Consider the following 19631-nt stretch of genomic DNA (forward strand, 5'->3'; position numbering starts at 1 on the left):
CTGTCATCTGCCTGCTGTAGTCGCTGGTGGGAGTGGTATTGCTGTTACCCATCAGCTCCTTCCAGGTCTGGTAGGGTTGCTGGCTGGGTTGGAAAAGGAGGCAATGGTGGCATGAAGGGTAGGATACCATTGCTGCTGTAGCTGCCAGTACTTCCCATTCCTGGCTCTGCCAGGAGCGCTACCAGACCTGGAAGGGGCTTCCAGGTGGCAGCAACAATCCATCTCCACCAGTGGCTGCAGCCAGCAGAAGGCAGAGGTTTCCTTACTGGCAGAGGGGGTGGCCCAAGGGGTGGTGGTCTTGGGATGGAGGATGAGCAACTACCACACCAGGTGTTAACCCTCTCTGAGTTCCCTAATGATGTCCTGACTGTACATGGGTTTATGGGAAGTTAAAATAATAGTAAGTGGCAGGCATCCACAAAGGGGAACTGAACTGTCACCACTGCCATTGATGAGGCAATGGTTCAGTCTCACCAGCTGTGTCTTAGTAAGGCCCCTATTAGTATGAATTTCTCTCCCCTTGCTGAATTCACTCTTAATTTTCCCAGTCTAGCTGGCCTCCATCCCCAATAATCTCAGTAAAACAATACCAAGATCCAATATTTTGGTTCAGACAGATTCCTGTCTTCACCCTGAAAAGGTTCATTACCTGGAAAGAAAAAGTAAGCCTTGATTCTGGTGTAGGACACAGGGATATTTGATGAAGTAAGCAATTGGTAGATAGGTAACCATCTAATAACATCATTATTTCCACATGGATGCACACAGGAATTGGGAATCTTGAGGTTAACTAAATAGATATTTAGGGTAACAGAGGGTGAAAATGTTTTACTTACATGAATTGTAGAGCAGATGTATCTCAGTGAATGGTAGAATTGCTGATGATTACATTGCCTTGGCAAGAAAAAAGGCTTGTGAATATCACTGCAGTTGGAAATATATTCATAGAAATAACCATTTGATGGTCAAAATATAATTTTATAGAACAGCCATCCTTGACCCAGTGATTTCCAGTTGATTTGGATTATAACTTCCATCCATGAGGGAAGATGAGAGCTGGAAGTCCAGGAAAAAAATCTGAAAGGCAGCAGGTTGGAGACAGCTGATGTATGGAGCCTCATATTTAAGACTTCTGTCGAAGTTAAGGTTTCAGTAGAAATGAATCTTAAAATGGCATATACTGAATAAGTGACACCTGTGACCAATATCTCTGAACTGTGGAGCCCTTTCTAGACAGATACATTTCACAGGCGCTGTGAGAACTAACTTGTATTTCTCAATGCTTTTAAATATATGTGAAGACGCATAATTGACCTACAAGAGGCATCCCTTGTCACAAGACAAAAGAAAAAAGGAAAGCATAATGTTCAAAGCAGCTCTCATGCCCCAGAAAAGACAGTGCAATTATTATTTCTCTCTCTCTCTCTCTCTCTCTCTCTCTAACCCTTTCATATAAATTTGCAGCACCCTCATTTATCCACATTGCACTCCAGTCACGCATATGTTCTTTCTTCCTTCCGCCACATGCATTCGACATTTTCCATTTTCACTCTCTCTTTCTTTTCTTCCTCCCCCAGAATCTGGCAGTGCTGTGGTACAAGCTGTACATTCCTTTCTCTTTCTTTTCTCTGTGTCTTTCATTAAAGAAAAGACATTGATAAATTAAAGAGAATCCAATGGAGGGCAACAAAGATGATTAAAGGACTGAAGGCCATGACCTGCAGAAGGAGATTAAGGAAACTTAATACACGGGGCTTATGGAAAAGGCAACTGGAAGAGTGACTGATAACTGTGCATAAAATATGGGAGAGGAAATAATAGGCAATTTAGGCCTGACCTCAGTACTCTCCACAATTTAGACAAGGGAATAATTTGTTGCTGGTAGATGGTTGGGCGCCAACATTGGAAATACCAGATAAGCTGGCCTGACTGAAGAATCCGAGACAAAGGAGGATCTCTTCTGGCAAACCTGTCATTTGACAAGCCCAGAGATGCAGTTTTGACCTCTCCAACTGTACTAATCTCTTCAAAGCTGAAAAATGAGCCTTCTGATCACAGAGGATGAGTTGCATGATAAAATTCACCATAAACCGAGCATAGTTACTACAGGCATCATGAAAAACAGGGGCTGTCAATAGTGTGGCCTTGTCAACTGACCCTAAAGAGCAAAGTATTTTTCCATACTTAAATTAAAGGATAGCTTTTTCTCCCTAGTCTGTTTTCTGTCTTCAGAAAAACTTACGAGTTTTGAGGCAAGGTGGGGAAAATGCACTAGTTACAGGCTGGGTGTTACCAAGGCAGGCATGACCATGGCTAGGCTAGATCTGTGTAAGTTAGACCTATCTTGACAAAGCAACTGGCTTGACATCCATCAACATTTCTCTCTACATTTATCTCTTTCTCCCCAGTAGAATCCAGCAAAACCTTCATTGAAGGAACTTGCATGAACATGCAGATACTTGCTGGACACCCACAGTATCTGGAGGGATATAGGCTCCCCAGTCCTGCTCTAGCTTCTAGGCCATTTTAGCTTGCTTAATGAGCCCAATGATCATCCTTCAGCTTTATTCCTTTGGCTAAGACTGCACAATTTGCAATCCATCAAAGGAGAGAGCCCACTAGTCCTGCATGGCAATGTCAAGAAAGTCACTAACAGGATGCCGCATGTGCATGTCACTAACAGGATGCCAACTTCTGTACTTTCACTAACACACTGATTTGGGATGCATGAATATATTTCACGCTCAAGATTAATGTCTGGCTCTGTGCTTTTGTTTCTTACTTATTAAAAGATTTTCTAAAACAAAGGGGAAAATGTACCATCTGGCTCAAGCCTAAGTGGGATGCAAAGAGCTTTGCAAAGGTGAACTACTTAATTTCCTGCTTCGTGTCTGCATACAACAAAGAGACATTTACGTAACAAAAGCAGCAGAAGCATCCCCTTCTTCTCTCCTGAAGTCTCTCCATGTTCTGCCTGAAGACAGATGCGTCCTTTCCAATGCAGATCACTTAGGAATGTACTCGGCTGTTTATCCTGCTTTAACAAGGAAGCATTTTGTTTTATTGTTTTAGAAGATTAATTTCTTTTTTAAAAAATACAAAGAGATTAAAGATAAATTTCCAAGCAGGGGGGGAAATGTCAAAAGAAAGCTTTCTTATTTGCAACTTTTAGGCTTCAATCACAAACATCACCCTGGGTTATACTCTGATATGTCTTCCTAAGAGACAGTGGTGTGTGAAACTTTTATTTGTACACATTGAAATCTTCTCAGAATCTAGTTATGTTTGGAACACTCATTTACCAGTGGCAATATGGAGATTTTGCAGGCAGTTTGGTGTAATTGTTTATCACTGCTGGACATAATATTGTCCCAAATGGGCTCAATGGTGTATCATCTTGCACATCCAGCTAAATTAATGAGAACTTTAAGCCAGGGGTTTATACCGCTTTTTAAAAAACTGGAGGAAGAGCTCCGTTGTAAAAGTCAAGGAAGTGTGAGTATCACAGGGTAACCGTTTCTGCATTTGTTTGAAAATGCAAAAGTCAGGAAGATTACATTAAAATACATACAAAATACATTCCCATATAAGATGGCACCTTCCTTCAGTATTGAAATTAAAGTACTGCAATGATGTGGCAATGTGGGTATCTCCCTTGTAGTCATGTCCTGAAACAAATGTTGGACTCCTGTTCCCATCAGCCATATCTCATTGCTATCAAGAGGTCCCATGTTTGTTAGTGTGTTTATTTAGTGTGTTTTGACCTGCATTCTTTTACCATGAACTAACAGCTCACCAGAGTGGCATGACATGCAACATCTTTTAAATGTCCAAACAATGTCAGATGTGGCATTAATCATTATTTAGATAACCCACCTCATAGCTTTTTGACTGAAGCTCAGTGCATGAGCCTCCCTCCTTTAGTATGCGAAAGTCTTTGCTAAATATACTGTCACAGTATATTTTAGTGTTTGGTTAGTAGGCCACTCATCTTAGAAAACCTAGTTGCAGCATAGTGGAGAAATCGATTCTTCACCTGCCCTTCAGGAGTTCTATCATTCCTCCTCTTTGATTGATGCTAATTAAATGAGTTTCTAGCCCTTTTCCCCTTGATTAAAACTGAAGAAATAATGGTCTGTGAAATGTCAGCCGTTTCCAGTTAAATAGAGTTGGCTGAAGTGCTACCTCTGGTCCTGATACTGTCATTAGGCCACCTGTCAGTAGCCTGAAGGAAGGGGGTGAGTTCCATGCATTGGGATCTCACATGATGTGCATCATTTGTGGAGTGGTTTGTCCGAGAGGCCCTGCTTGGTGTGATCAGTGAGGCAGAGGCGGCAAGGTTCATAGGGTCAAAGCAATGGGGCTTGTTGATTTGGAGGGGCCTGCTATGCCCCATTAATTCCTCCCCTGAGCTTTGCTTTCTGTTTCATACTGACTCTGAAAGTGAGGAAAGTGCTTGAAGGTAAAATACTTTGAGTAGACAATTTAAACCCATTAGCTTTACAAAAGACCTGCTCCATCTCAACGGATTTGCTTAGACCTGGTTTGTCGATAGAGACTAACACAGGCTTACACAGCTGCCTGCATTTTGCGGCTGTTCTTGAAGAAGTGAATGTAAAGGCCAAAATAAAGCTGCTTCAGGTCACTGTGGAGGTATGCTGTTTAAATGACACAGGCATCTTAAGGGGCCAGAAGGTGCACCAAAGTTGCACTCCAGTTCTTAGGACTGTAGAATGGCTTTAGCGTGGCTTCTGGCCTCTTAGGACGCATGCATCATTTAAACAGCATACCTCCAAAGTGACCCGAAGCAGCTTTATTTTGGCCTGTCTATTAGGGCCCTAAGACTGTCATAATCTATTTCTTCATTTCAAAACTGACAACTCTGCCGGTGGTAAAAACTGGCCAGTGAACAAAAAGAAATGCATCACCATGGAAGAGTAGAATCATGTCTGAAGGATATTTCACTCATACTGAGAAGCGACTTTGCAGCTTTGAAAATCCAGAGGCATATCTCTTCAACAGCAGTTCCTGCAGTAGCGTTTGTATGTTTCGAGGGAGCTTTCCCCTCCCTGGCTACCTTTTCCTCTCCCTCATTTAGACCCAAAAGGAAAAAACAAACTTCCCTTTTGAAATGTGAAGAGCCCTTCATAGCCAAGCATTGTGAGTGCTGAGGAATTAATCGGGGCAATTAGGCTGCGTTACATTGCATGGCATTATCACAGGAAAGGTAATTATCCAAATGTTCTGTTTCCACCACCCGGAAACACCTGATCCTCATATTCGTTTTTCCCCACCTCACTCTTTCCCCACCAGCTCTCCACCTATCTGGCTGATGTTTACAGATGTGTTTGCTGTTTGTTTTATGATAGGTAATGAGAGAGATGTTGACAGAGAAGAGCTCCTTTAAGGCTGATAGGAGTCTCTTCCTAAGAGTGCAAGTAAAAATGAGATGATAGTGATGGTTCTGGTAAGTGTGGATCCCTTCAGTTGTGAAGGAGTGCAGTCTGTTGTGATCTGAAACCTCACTTAGGCCAAGGATGGTCTCAGGTTGGCATCGTAGGATCCCCTTCTTCCATTATTATTAATATTTATTCCTATTTTTATTAAGAGGCTCTCCTCTCCCCATCTTTCCCAACAATGTTGTTGTTGTTGTTTCCCAACGTTGTTGTTGTTGTTGTTGTTGTGTGCTTCCAAGTAGTTTCCAACTAAGAGACCCTAAGGCCTATCATTGGGTTTTCTTGCAAAATGTGTTCAGAGGAGGTTAGCCATTGCCTTCCACAGAGGTTGATAGCATGGGACTTGCCCAAGATCAACCAGTGGGTGTCATGGCCAAGCAACTTGTATAAATATAGTTTGCATACTGTGCAAAATTCTGGCAAATTGATTTGGGAAGAGTCTTGGCATTGGGTCTCAAAGTCTGGTTGGAGTGTCCCTTCCACTGCGGGAGGGGGAGGAATCCCAGGGTAAAAGCACTGCCTTCAAAAGTGTATGTGTCAATATTTTACTTGTTTGTTCTACTTGGTGTTAGACTTGATTTAAATAGCATACTCAGTGGAACTGTGGTTGATACTTTATGGTATCATGCCCCTTGGAACATCATCCTTTGGACATCACAAAGCGATGCCTATTCAAGACCATGTTTTGGTTGCTGACGTATCAGAGTTTGATATAGTCCTGTTATAGTAATCCTAGTTAAAAATTCACATTACAGAGCTAAAAGAAGTACAGAAAAGGGTGAATAAAATGATCTGAGAAAGGAGAAAACATTTGGAAGTGGTGGTGGTTTTAAGGAAAAAAAGATGATTGACAAAGCAATTCCATTGACATTTATTTGGGAGTAAACCCTCTTCTAAATTCATCAGGACTTCTTTCTGAGTAAACATGTGTATACAACTATATATACAGTTGGGCTTCCCACCTTATATGCAGTGATCTGGGAGGAATAATAATAATAATGATAATGATAATAATGATACTCTCCACCATTTCTCAAGGCTGGAACTCAAAGTGGCTTACAACAGTTAAAAATATATTGCTAAAAATCCACATGGTCAAAAGGTAAAGAAGATTAAACAATCATAACATTAAAATTAGATTAAATCATACATAATTCCAACATGCACAATAGTACAAGAATTAACAATATCTAGCACATTGTGTAAGATGTAATCACTCATCAAATGCCTGTTGGAATAGAAAAGCCTTTATTTGTTTGTGAAACGAAAGTAGGGAGGGTGCCAGACTAACTTTTCCGGGAAGGGAATTCCAGAGCTTGGAGGGAGCCAGACAAAAAGCCTTCTCCTGTGTTCTCTCCAGATGTACTTGTGAGGATGGATGGACAGAGAGAAGGTCCTCCCCAGCAGATCTCAAAGCACAGGCAACCAAAGGCGATTAAAGCCATCTCTGCCCTGTAACCACCATGAAACCAGATTAAAATGCCATTTCATCCAGAAACTCCTGGAGCTGAGAGACTACCACAGGCTTCAGAATCTTGCCTGAAAATGGAGTGTTAAAAGACTGGATGATAATTATTCAGAATATTGGGATCCAGAGAGGACCTTTTTAATGAAAGTAATGGTTTTATAATGCCTCCTTCAGGCAAGCTGGAATTCTGCCTTATTTGAACAAAGCATTAACCACTCCATGGACCCACTCAGCCAGTCCCCCTCCAGCTTTTTTAATAAGCCAGGGAGACCAAGGATTTAACTCTCTCTCCAAGAATGCTGTTCACATCCTCAGATTATACAAATAAAACAGTATCCATTGTCACTGGACAAGCAGGGGCCAGCATTACATCTACTGGATCTGCATCAATTATAGCATCCAAGTCAGAACAGATTCAAGCAGGGATTTGAACCCTGGACTTCAGAGTTGTATCTAATGATCAAATCACTAGGTCATGCTGACTCTCTGACTTACATAGTATTGGAAAGCATTTGATAGCATCTTCATAAAAAAATTAAATGAACATTCCCTTTGCATGAAAACATGATTGAGGGAAGACGTTGATTTTCAGGATATTCTGGATACACAAAAGAGAGATCTCTCCTTTACAGGCCCCCAAGAGCTCAACAGTACTTCCAGATACCTGATCTTCCTTAATACTGCATTATGGGGCCAGTCAGCAAGAGACGTATGTTTCCCTTATGCATGTGAGCTTCACAGCTACACATGCTGCTTACTTTCATAAGGAAAACATGGATTAGGGACATGGTCACAAAGGCTGAATCCACACTGTATAAGCAATCCAGTTTGACACCCCTTTAACTGTCATGGCTCCATCCTATGGGATCCTGGGAATTGTAATGTTGTGCCTTCTCTGTCAGAGAGCTCTGTTGCCACAACCAACTACAGTTCCCAGAATTCCATAACATTGAGCCATTGTAGTTAAGACAGTGTCAAAACATATTGTTTCTGCAGTGTGGATGCAGCCAAAGTCTCCCATTTGCCCTAGTTGACACAGTCACTTGTAAAGATGAGTCAAGGGTGGAAGTATTTTGGGAGACTGTATTGAGACTCTTCTCCATCCCAGATATTGATCAGAGCCAGAGAAGGCTTAAGAAGGCTTCACAGCAAGAGTGGGGAGACTTTAGGCCTGTAGGCTTGATGGATTGATTCAAGAATGTCTTTAAATCCTCTTCTTCTTTGAAGTGGGCATTGAAGAGTCTTGAGAATTCCCAACTGCTCCAGACTTGCACAAACTGTCACAGCATCCCTAGATGAACGTTTGTCTCATCCAGTCACAACAACCTTTATTTCAAAGGCAGGCTTCAATAGGTAACAGCTTTTCCCATCGAGATCAATATGCTCATTATTTACTCCTCGCAGGTACAGCAGCAAGGTTCAAATTGGCATGGGATGGAATTCATGACTTCTGTATCTAAAGGTCGCTAATGTACCTGGATGATATGGTTGTAAACCCTGTTCCCAAAGCAGCAGTATCACCATCACTGTGCCATCATCACCATGGAACTCCAAATATAATGAAAGAGACAGCTTAACAAGTGCTAGATGCAAAGACGGCTTTGGGTATGCATGCAATGCCTTCCCTGCCTGCCAAACTTAGCTTGTTGAGTACATTGGGAGCTCTTTAATTCTGACAAACCTGCAGGCTTCCCTGAATGTGAAGGGCCATTCTGGAAGATAGAGCAGCACAAATTTACATACAAATGGCCTTCTCATCTTCTGTAATTAAGATATTTGCATGAAAAGAGTTGGTCTTCTCTACTTCTTTCCTTTTTCAAAAAATCCTCTTGACCAGTACGTGGTCAGAATTTTTTGCTTCCTTTCCAGATCTATAGTCTTCTTTCAAAGATGAAGTGGAAATGAGCAAAAATGCCATGACTGATCAGCAAACACAAGTCTTTCACTATTGCATTGTTTGTCTCTCTTAATGGGCAGCTCAGAGTCAGGAGGTTTTGCAATGGCTCTGACTACAAGGCTTCAAGTCGCAGTAGCACCCAGGTCAACACATGTTTTTATTCAGAATCAAAATAAGGTGATGATCAGATATTTGGGAAATCCATATTTAAGCCACTGTTTTCAAGTGGATCCCAAGGACCCCAGAACTATGTGAAAGTGTGGGGCTCAAGGCTAGCAGACAACTCATTGTGAATTTTGCGTACTTCCAAGTATATTTTTCCAAAACACAGTGACTAAGAACATTAACACATTGAGTTAAAGGGATTGATGATATGATTACCATGAAGACAATGACAAAAATAATACATAAATCATATTAAATTGTTTCAGGCATAAATATGACAAAGAAAGAGGGAAATGCAGATGACTATTACGCAAATGCAAAGATTTCTGTAAACTAGTGTAGTGGAGTCTCCTTCTTTGGAGGTCTTTAAGCAGAGGCTGGACGGCCATCTATAAGGGTATGCTTTGATTGAGATTTCCTGCATGGCAGAGGGTTGGACTGGATGGCCCTTGTGGTCTCTTCCAACTCTACGATTCTATGATTCTATGAACTAGGACACTTCTGATTGGTAGCTCCTAAGGGATTTGACTACTCAGGAGTCTTGGTGATTCTGATCCTTGGTGCCTGATCAGTTCATGGGAGATCCCAATGAACTAGATGTAGGAAGGGGGTCAAGTTCCCCCCAACCCCATTACAGTGTTGCAGCATTGCAGCATTTTGGTGAAGTTTCCTGCATTCTAAAAATGTAGCAACTAATTTCTAAAAGGGTTTTTTTGGTGGTTTTTTGGGCTGTGTGGCCATGTTCTAGAAGAGTTTGTTCCTAAGAAGCTTTAAAATATTCACTTCATCTAATTTTATTTAAAGATTTATTCAGTTCCATATCTCCTGGATTCAATGTGGGATTGGACACAATTTGTTTTTCGAAAATCTGTACATTTGGTGGGCTTTCCAAGCATTGTATAAAAGGAAAAAGAATAATGCATTCACTTGGAACTCGGAGTACATTTCTAGTATTATATACAAATATGCCTCAATTGATGGAGGTGTATGGCTTTTAATGCCCCATTCAGTGCATTATTTGAAAATTATGCAGTATATATATATGTTTTTCAGTTTTAAAAAAGAACCACAATAGAACTGGTATAAAATGGACTTGGAACTGGGAAAGGGAGGGGAAATCTACAGAAATGGGCTAAACAGATCTATCTATCCCTCAAGTCCCTACATCAACCCAATACAAGATCTGCACAGTATGCCCCTCATATACTTCCCCCATTAATTCAAGTATCCTGATGGGACCTATTCCAGACTAAAAGACAAAGTACAGAAGAAAATATACTACTTATTTACAAATGCAGTCCACATTCTCAAATGCAATATGCCATTAATATCATGCTTAAACCTGCCCTGGAACCATTTCTCTTGTCAAACTGCAGCACCCTCACAAGTGGATGCTCCAATTTGACCCGCGATTTTGCACATCTGTTTCAGTCTTCATAAAAGCAGAAGACAAGTTTTGATGGGCTTATATTAGGTTTCAGAAAGTTGAGACTGTTTTATTCATGAAAGACAGTGTGGTATGGGATTGGGGTGGGCAGAAATTAAATCAGGCTAGAATAGCTGAGATCAGCATTGCTGATTGAGCCTGTTCTTTGGACATATCATGAAACAGTGTGACTCACAGGAAAAAAGATGATGATTCTTGGTAAAGTAGAAAGCAATAGGAAAATATAAAGTTGGGTGGTTTGACTCCATCAAGAAAGCCACAGCCCTTTCCAAGACCTGAACAGGGCAGTTGACTGGAGATTATGGATCTCTTATTCATAGTGTTGTCATACGTCAAAGTCAACTTCTGGTAGACTAGGAGGACCAGGTAGGCTGGGTTGAATGCCCATTTGGCCAAGATGTTCACTGAGTAATCTTAGGCTAATCTCTCTCTCCCAGTTTAAACTACCTCATAGGATTGTTGGTGAGGATAGAAATGTGGAGAGAACCTAATGTTCTTCCTTGAGTTCGTCCCAGGAAGAAAGGGATAAACATATAACACAATTTTAAAAAAAATCTGGCAGTTCAGTATGCAAAAACAGTGATTAATCTAAAATATATTTCTCCCACCCATCTACAGTGGACCCTTGTTATACGCTGGGGTTTGGTTCCAAGATCTCCCGTGTATAACAAAATCCGTGTATGCTCAAGTCCCATTACATATAATGACATAGCAAAATGGTGTCCTTTATAAAAAATGGAAAATCAAGGTAAATTTATACTTTTTTGGAACATTTTCAAACCGTGTATGCTTAAATCCGTGTATAAAAAATCAGTGTATAAGAAGGGCCGACTGTATAATTCTTTGCAGTCATTTCCAATACAGTCATCCCTCCATGCATCCATGGATTCAACCACCCATGGCTTTAAAATATTTTTAACAGTTCCAAAAAGTAAACTTTGATTTGCCATTTTATATACAGAACACCATTCTACTTTGTCATGGTATATAATGGAACTTTAGCATCTGTGGATTTGGGTCCTGGAACCAAACCCCAGCGGATATCAAGAGCTCACTGTAACATGCAAAATCCTAAAGTTTGGAGATTTTTCTTTACCCTAGACTAGTACAGCAGCCAGGAAAATGCATTTCTTCTCCCTCATGACCCTTCTTTTTTTCTTTGCTTTGTCTATACAAGGAAAATGTATGAGATCATTGGGTTTTTATTTAGTCAGAAGCTATGGTCGTTTCTTCATATTTACTCAAAGTGGGCTGTAAATCAACATTGAATTGCCGTCTCTCTAAGTTATTTGCATGGGGACCTGCAGCAGGGGGAAGATCAGTCTTTCATCCCAGTACGTTCGATGAGATTAGCATTATTCTTTATTACATTTACTTCCTCCCCTTCGTCCCTTTTTTGATTGCTTTTCTTGATGGGGGTTTGTTTGCGCACAAGGACTGTTTGTCCATTACTGGCGGTGGGATTCTTACAGCAGACAATCAGTAAGTTTTTATTGCAAGGGAGATTGTTTAACTACAGCAATAATGACTTTCCCTTTTTGCACTTGATTCTCCAGCTGCCAATAAGAATATCAAGAATTGGAAATACATGGCCTTCTAGATGATATTGGGCTGCAGCTCCCCTCATTCCTCACCATCAGCTATGATGATTGTGCATGATGGGAACTGCAGTCCAACAACATCTGGAGGACCTTATGGTTCCCATCTCTGCTTTGCAACATCACTATTGGATACTAGTTACCTATATGATCGGCTTGAATCAATTAGTTAGTATTCTTGGGCAGCTGCTAAACTCAGTATCCTAAAACACCTTCTTTCTGATTTAATCTGGACTGCACATGTTTTACGGTTCACAAAATTGTTTTAACTGGTTTTAAATTGTCTGTTTTCAAACTGAGAAATCATTTAATATATTTCTAATCTTTTAAAACTTTTGTACCCTAAGGCTTTGATGTGATCCACTGGGGCTTCTTCCTGAGTTCAGTTTGCTCTTTCCAAAGAGACTAGCTCATAACCATCACAAGGTTGCCTCTGAAATGTGTCCATTACAATCGTATTTATGCTAGGTATGAAATGTCAATATTTACAAAGCAACTTAAGAAGATTGCCAGGACATGTGCAAACTATGGCTGCATCCACACGGCAGAAATAATGCCATTTGATACCACTTTAACTGCCACAGCTCAATGCTATAGAATTCTTGTTTTGGGAGACATTTAGCCTTCTCTGTTGGAGACCTCTGGTACCAAAACAAACTACAATTCTCAGAATTCCATAGCACTGAGTCATGGCAGTTAAAGTAGTCTCAAATGGCATTATTTCTGCAGTGTAGATGTAACCTATATTTCACGAGTGGGAAGAGACACCAGAAGGATAAGATATGGGAAATATACCATTTAGGGATACTTATGGAATTCCTCTAATTGGAAATTCTTCAATTTTTCAAGTTCTCAGTTATTCAGTCTTGTTTGCGGGACATTTAAGACAGCTCTATTGTTCGGGGTGCAGGGAAGGCAGGTTGTAAGTGGTTTTCAATGTCCAAGTTTTTATTTGGCCATTGTTCATATACCGTTTGGGTAGATTTTCAGTTTCTTTGTCTCTTTCTCTTCCCAGTGATGCACATGCATGCAGAAAAGGAGTGCTGAAAAAGCAGTCTTGATGCAACCGTATATATGATTGCATCAATTACCTTTTGTATGTGTTCTTTTTAATGACATGCAAGAATGCAAATGTTTGCATCAGTAATCTAACAGATGAAAGAATATTGTATTGCAGAAAGAATGCATTTTGACACTGCTTAAACAAGAAAAATCCCAGGATTCCACAGTGTATTCAAAGTGGTGTTAAACTGCTTTATTTCTGCCATGCAGATATATCCTGTCTGTGGTTTGGATATACACAGTATCGACGGACTGGCGATGGCAGTGGCAAACCCACTGGATGGCATCCTGTACAGCAGTAATAATATTATAAAATGGATTTATGATCCTACAACTGGGGATTCATATTTCCAAAGTTCTGGAGATCAGGGTACTATGGAACGATGTCTTCAGCATTCTCCTAGTCATGGTTGGCTTTGGAACAAGCTGTTGTTCCATGATCCCGAGGGTCGCTCCAGCTCCCTGTTCTTGATTTACCTGTGACTGGGAGAGTGACGCAGGGGTAATTTTCCAGTGCCGTGATCTCCATTGCTTTGGAAATGCTTTGGTTGGGGTACTGGCAAGCTTTGGTAGTTCAGTTGGCCCTCCTTGTTCACAGATTCAAGCATCCACAGCTTGAAATTATTCCAAAAATATATGAATTGCAAAAAGCAAACCTTGATTTTGTCATTTTATATAAGGGACACCTTCCATTGTGCTTGATGGGACTTGAACATCCACAGATTTTGGTGTCCCACAGAGAGCCCTGGAAACCCCAGGAGATACCAAAGTCCCGCTGTATATATTAGTGGTGATGGAATGGCAACATGCAAGATTTTGGCCTACAAAAATATTGGAAATGTGTCTATTAAAACTTTATTGGCTGCCCAGCCTGTAAATCTCTGCATTGCGTGTATGTGCCACATGGCTGGCTTACAATGGGGAAACAGAACATCCTGAAACATCCTGTGGTTGCCTCACCATTGTCATCTTCACCACTACTAAGTATTTGCAAACTTGAAAAATGCTTGGAGCTCTTGGAATGTTGCAGCCAATGAAAAGACATACGATGCAGTTAAAGACACTCCCTTTCCCTTCTTGTCCCCTGCTTCATACCTTCACATACCACCTACCCCCCATCCTCCCTCCCTGCTGTTGTCTATTGTTTTCCTCCTTCCTCCCCCTTTCCCTTTTCTTCACCCATTCACTGTCAGGAAGTGCCGCATCCGAAGGGCTATTTCAGCACAACGTGGCAGCACCAGAGACTAGCAGCAATGGCAGCTACAACAGTGAGTGGATTTTGACTCGAGTGGGGAGTTGTTTGACTGAATACATGGTGGGTTTGGATGAGCAATTCTAGTAAGCATGCTACGGAATAGGTATATTGGCCAGATTGCATTACCTACTATAGTAGGTAATGCAGTCTGCCCAACATACCTATTCTGTATAGTATGATAATATGGAAGCACTTCAGTAATCTGCTAACTTGCCCACATTCATATCATTAAAAAAAAAAGCAGGTGGTGATATTATTATCACCAATGTCCTTTTATTTAAATTAGAGTGCTGCCACCAGAAATGTGATTGTATTTCACACCTTTATCACTGTGGTTCTTCTCTCTGCTAAGGCTTCCTTGCCCTTTTGGACTCCTCTGCCAGGTCTGTCCTCTCCCCCATTCCTATTCCTTTGAATTGCCCATTCCCATCCTCTCTCTTTTCCTATGTTCTCTTGTTGGCCTCTGCCTTCTCAAGACCTCAAGTAGCATTTACCACTCAGTATGGACAATCCTGGGCCCAGCGTTCCTATCCAAACAATCCCTTGCATCTTTACAGCTGGAGTGGAAAGATGTCAGGCTTGTTGGGTGGATGGATGGATCTACTGAAGAAACTGCAAAACCACCATAAGGAGTCTGGAGAAAAACACACACATATACACACAAACACACACTTAGAATTAATGAATTCAGTGACTTTTTTGGCTTCCTTCTATGGGTGCATCTACACTAGAAATAATACGGTCTGTTGTGGGACCAGAGGACTCTGACTGAGAAGGGAAAATTCGCACAAAACTACAAATCCAAGAATTCCTTAGCATTGAGCCATGACAGTTTAAGTGGTGTCAAGCTGCATTATTTCAGCAGTGCAGACGAAGCCTGAGTTCCATTTTCTGCTGCAAAATCAGCAGCTGGTTTTCCTTCTTGTTCAGGAGCCCATTTCTTTATAAATGTGTCTTCTTTTAAAGAAACACCCAGCTAACAAGTTTCTAGTTCCTTTGTTTCATTCCTCCTTGCTGGTATCGTTCACCCTTTTCTTTTTAAAAAGAAGTGCTTTCTCCCAGTCTATAAAATATACTGCTTTTAAAAAAAAAACTTTTAGCACATCCAGAACTATTTAATAAAATAACAATTAATGAATGTTAACGCACTGAGATAATAGTAATTAATGGAATGAAGGTGCCATGGGGGAGGAATAAAGAGGATATTCCATGCTGTTTTATCTTTTGGATGAGTCACTAAATCTCTGCAGCTGTGATGTCAAGCAAGAGTCAGCATAGTACTATGGTTTGAGTTTTGCACTGGGACTCTTGGGAGACCAAGGTTAGATTTTGTCAGAGTGGCTTTGCTTCTACCTTCTTTTGAGATGGAGAGAATGTGAGTTGCCCATGGTCACTGAGTGGGTTTCCACGGTTGAGTGGGGATTCAAACCCTGGTCTCCAGAGTCATAGTCCAACACTCAAACCACTACACCATTAAGGGTCTATATGAATGTGTCTCTCACAGGCGTCATCCATGACAACACTTGTTTGCATCCCAATAAGTTTCAACAGAAATTAAGGACCTAGGAAGAAAACTTTGTCAGACTCCCTTTACATAACGGGGAGGAAACTTCAAAGATGCTTTTATAGCACAGAGAGTAAGAGAACAATCCTAACTCACCTGAATGCCTGAGGGCCAACTGCATTGACAGCAGGTGAGCTGAAGCAATGCTGAATCAAATTTGTTCTCAGCTTAGAGATGTTACTTGGAAATTACTTAGTGTTCCCTTCACCCTGGCCTAACTTTGTGCTAGTCCTATGACTCTATGCCTGGGCTGGAATAGGTTTGGATAAATGAGGTCCCTTTTCATTTCGTTCCTTTTCTGGCTGTTCTGCCAACTGATCTCAGCCAGCAGATTCCGCTGCCACTTCGTCTCTGAGATGAGCTGGCAAAAGACAATTATAAGGAAACTCTGCTCAATGGAAAACCAGGTAAGCTGGCACAAGAAGCTCCTTTCTATTCCCAGCACCCTATACCTGGCACACCTTTGAGTTAGGATTGTAATGTAAGTCATTTGGAGAGGCCGACATTGCCATCCCTTCAGCTCATGTTCAATAAACCTCCCATCCATTTAAAAATTAGTTGTTCAACCTCAAAGCAATACATCCAGGTTTGGAAACATACATGTAACAGAGGCTCAGGCATTCAAGTGTCAACACTGGCCCTGGCTGTCTATGCTAGCTATTCCCTGGATTTCTCATTAATTGATTGCAGAATGCTATCTCTGAAGGTTTGGGTAACTGGGATGCTGTATCATTCAGTCGATAAATATGTATCATACTGGGATGCTGTCCCATTCAGTCGATTTCTGTTTATGATTTCTTTTTCAGACGAGTTGTAAAATGTATGCTTTATCAAACAGCCATTGCTTTGCTATCTGTAAATAGCTACCATCAATGAGACAGTATTTTTTAAGCTTGGTGAGCATGTTGACAATCTCACTGATATATATTGATATTTTTACCCTAAGAAAGAATGGTGATATTGTTATATCTAGAGGTGACAGGTCTAGAGGAGGGGAGGAATTCATACTGAAGTCATTTAATAATTTAGATTCTTTTACTTTTACTTTTTAAGTAGGATACATAGCTAGTATTTGGTCTGCTGCCTTGGGACTCACATATATAAAACCAAATATGTTTCTAGACTAAGTGGCCATTTGAATTCTGGAGTGCTCAATCTGGCCATCCGTAGATAGCATGCAGGCTTGCGAAAAAGACCACAATCTTATTTTTAAATGTCAGAAGAGCTATATAATACTTGCTTTTTATCTGCTCTGTAAAAAATTAGCAGATCTTATTAGACCATAATCTGAAAATCATAGTGGCTGTTGCTTTATAAGCCGTAACTACTCCAGGAGGGAAAACATGAGTGGACTTAATGTGAATGGAAATATACCAGTCATCCAAGATAGCATTGATGGACATGTAAAAAAGGCAACTGCTTGTGAGGCAACTGATATAATGGGTAGAGCGTTCAGTCCATGCATTGGATCTGAGTTCAAATCTTTGGTCATTCATTTAAAAAATGATTCAACTCATCTTCCTAATAAGGAAGGATAAAATGGCACAAATAAATGCTTTACAATAGCCTGAGATCCTTGGAAATAACAGGACATTGTTATCTTTTATTAGTTTTCAAATGGGTAATCATGTTAGTCTGTTTCAGAGGAAACAACAAAGAGTCCTCTGACACCTGAAAAACTAATGCTGTTGTTTTAGGGGACCCTCTCCAGAGCTACATATCTTTCAAGGAAGAATCCAGGGCATACTCAAGAGGAGCATAGAAAAATACATTAGGAGACTATCACACGGGGAAAATCAGGGAATTAAAAAGGTATTTTCCTGGGGAAATTGCATAATTGCAACAAAGATTTTCAGACAACATTGTGATCTAAGAAGACTTTCCTGGGAAGAACCAGGAATGCTCCAGCAACAAACCATTCAAACTCCTCTCAGATTGTGATGTGTGTGAAAATCTTCACCATGATCGTGCAGGAATACAAAATCAAAGCACTCCAAATAGATGGCCATCCAGCCACTGTTCAAAAACATCCAAAGAAGAGACTCTACCACACGCAAAGGTAGAGTATTCCACTTTCAAACAGCTTTTACCATCAGGAAGTTCTTCCTAATATTTAGGTGGAATCTTTTTTCCTGTAGTTTGAATCCATTGCTCTGTGTCCTTGTCTCTGGAGCAGCTGAAAACAAGGTTGCTCCTTCTCCTATATGCCATGCTTTCTATATTTAAAGCTGTTCCTCATAGAGCATGGTTTCCAAGCCAGACCATTTGGGTCACTCTCCTCTGGACACTTTCCAGCTTGTCAATAATAATAATAATAATAATAATAATAATAATAATAATAATAAATTTATTTATATACTGCCTCTCCAATAAGGTCAAAGCGGTATCCTTCTTGAACTGTAATGTCCACAACTGGACACCTGTGGTTGATGTCAGGCAGACTGGATAGTAATTGTTTGTCCATCTTTTTATCCCCCTTTTGAAGAAGGGGACATTTGTTCTCCAGTCTGCTGGGACTTATCCTGTCCTCCAGGAATTATTGGTAAGAACTATTAAGGATCTCCGACTGAGGTATTCCACCTGCCTAGCTATAACTCTCTGCAACTACTCAGCCTCTCCACCACCTTGGCTAAGCCAAAACATCTTGAAGAACCCACTCAATATTTCTTCTGTGTCTCCAGGTTGTGGGTTGAGTGCTGAAAATGGCCTTTCCACCACTCAAATGCAATGCAGCATTACATTCTAATATAATTAACACTCATTTCTTTTCTCTTCAGGAAGAGACAGTGGCTGCAATCCTTTATTCCCTCAGTGTAGGGTAAATATGCACATGTGGAGGGAATGCCGCACCAATAGTATGCAACCCCCTTGCAGGATAGCAGCACTGTGCAACACACATGAATGAGTGGGTCCTGTTGTGCTATGTGGAACATGCAACCACAAGGTGAAATGCACAACTAGAATGCACAGTGCTCTACTGCAGTGCACCCAAAATGAACAATGTTGCTGTGTACACAACTCTGCTTCCGCTGCTGTCAGCGGAATGCATCTGTTGTGCTCTGGTGAATAATTCACCCCATATGACTTATGCATGCGTATGTCACTAACAAAATGCCAGCCAGTATGATTAAACTATTTTGCACTGAACTGTTGCCAGTACCTTCAAGCTTTTACAAGATGCCTTTAGCCAGTTAAATAAGCTCAGCCTCTTGGTTTTAGTAATGACTGCAATGGAGACTGCTCCCTGACTCTCCAGAGAGAGAGTGTGCCCCTCAAAGGTTATTAAAATGCCCAAGCTGGCAAGTGTCGAGCAGGTTCAGAGATTAATGACCACTCTGGGGGCTGTGTTTCAGGTTTTGGATGAGGTTGTAGTGGTGCAGACAGAAAGACCCAGATAATTTACCCTGCAATGATATGGCAGATTACCCTATACTTACAAGGTCATTGGCTACTGTATAATTTCTATAACATGTTCACCTCTGACAGGCGTTTGAAATGCTACATTACTACCTGGTGTCATAATAGCAGAGAGGCGGCAGTCTGTGTATATGTGTGTGTGCGCTCTCTCTCTCTCTCTCTTTCTCACACACACATGTGAGAAAGTCCTAAGTCTTATGAAAGAGCATATCACTGCAGAAGGGAGGAAGATAGTAAGATTATCATATGATCACTTGATTTTAGCCAAAAGTCCGAGAAGCGAGAGAGAAGCTCTAATGAAG

The 19631-nt window shown here is 40.9% G+C and overlaps 1 protein-coding gene across 2 annotated transcripts in view; it reads left to right on the forward strand.

Annotated features, from left to right (window-relative positions):
• LOC149307419 (NT-3 growth factor receptor) overlaps positions 1 to 19631 on the forward strand; it is a 366336-nt gene that overhangs the window by 331907 nt on the left and 14798 nt on the right. The window contains exon 16 of one of the 2 annotated variants that reach the window (XM_089539129.1): positions 14287 to 14361. The exons of the other annotated variant lie outside the window; for it this stretch is intronic. Within the exon in view, the coding sequence (XP_089395255.1) occupies positions 14287 to 14361 (75 nt within the window). The remainder of the gene's footprint in view (positions 1 to 14286; positions 14362 to 19631) is intronic. 2 annotated transcript variants of the gene reach the window in all.

The sequence above is a fragment of the Sceloporus occidentalis genome, unplaced genomic scaffold (genome assembly GCF_023333645.1).
Source record: "Sceloporus occidentalis isolate IW3139 unplaced genomic scaffold, rSceOcc1.0.p SCAF_9, whole genome shotgun sequence".
NCBI lineage: Eukaryota > Metazoa > Chordata > Lepidosauria > Squamata > Phrynosomatidae > Sceloporus > Sceloporus occidentalis.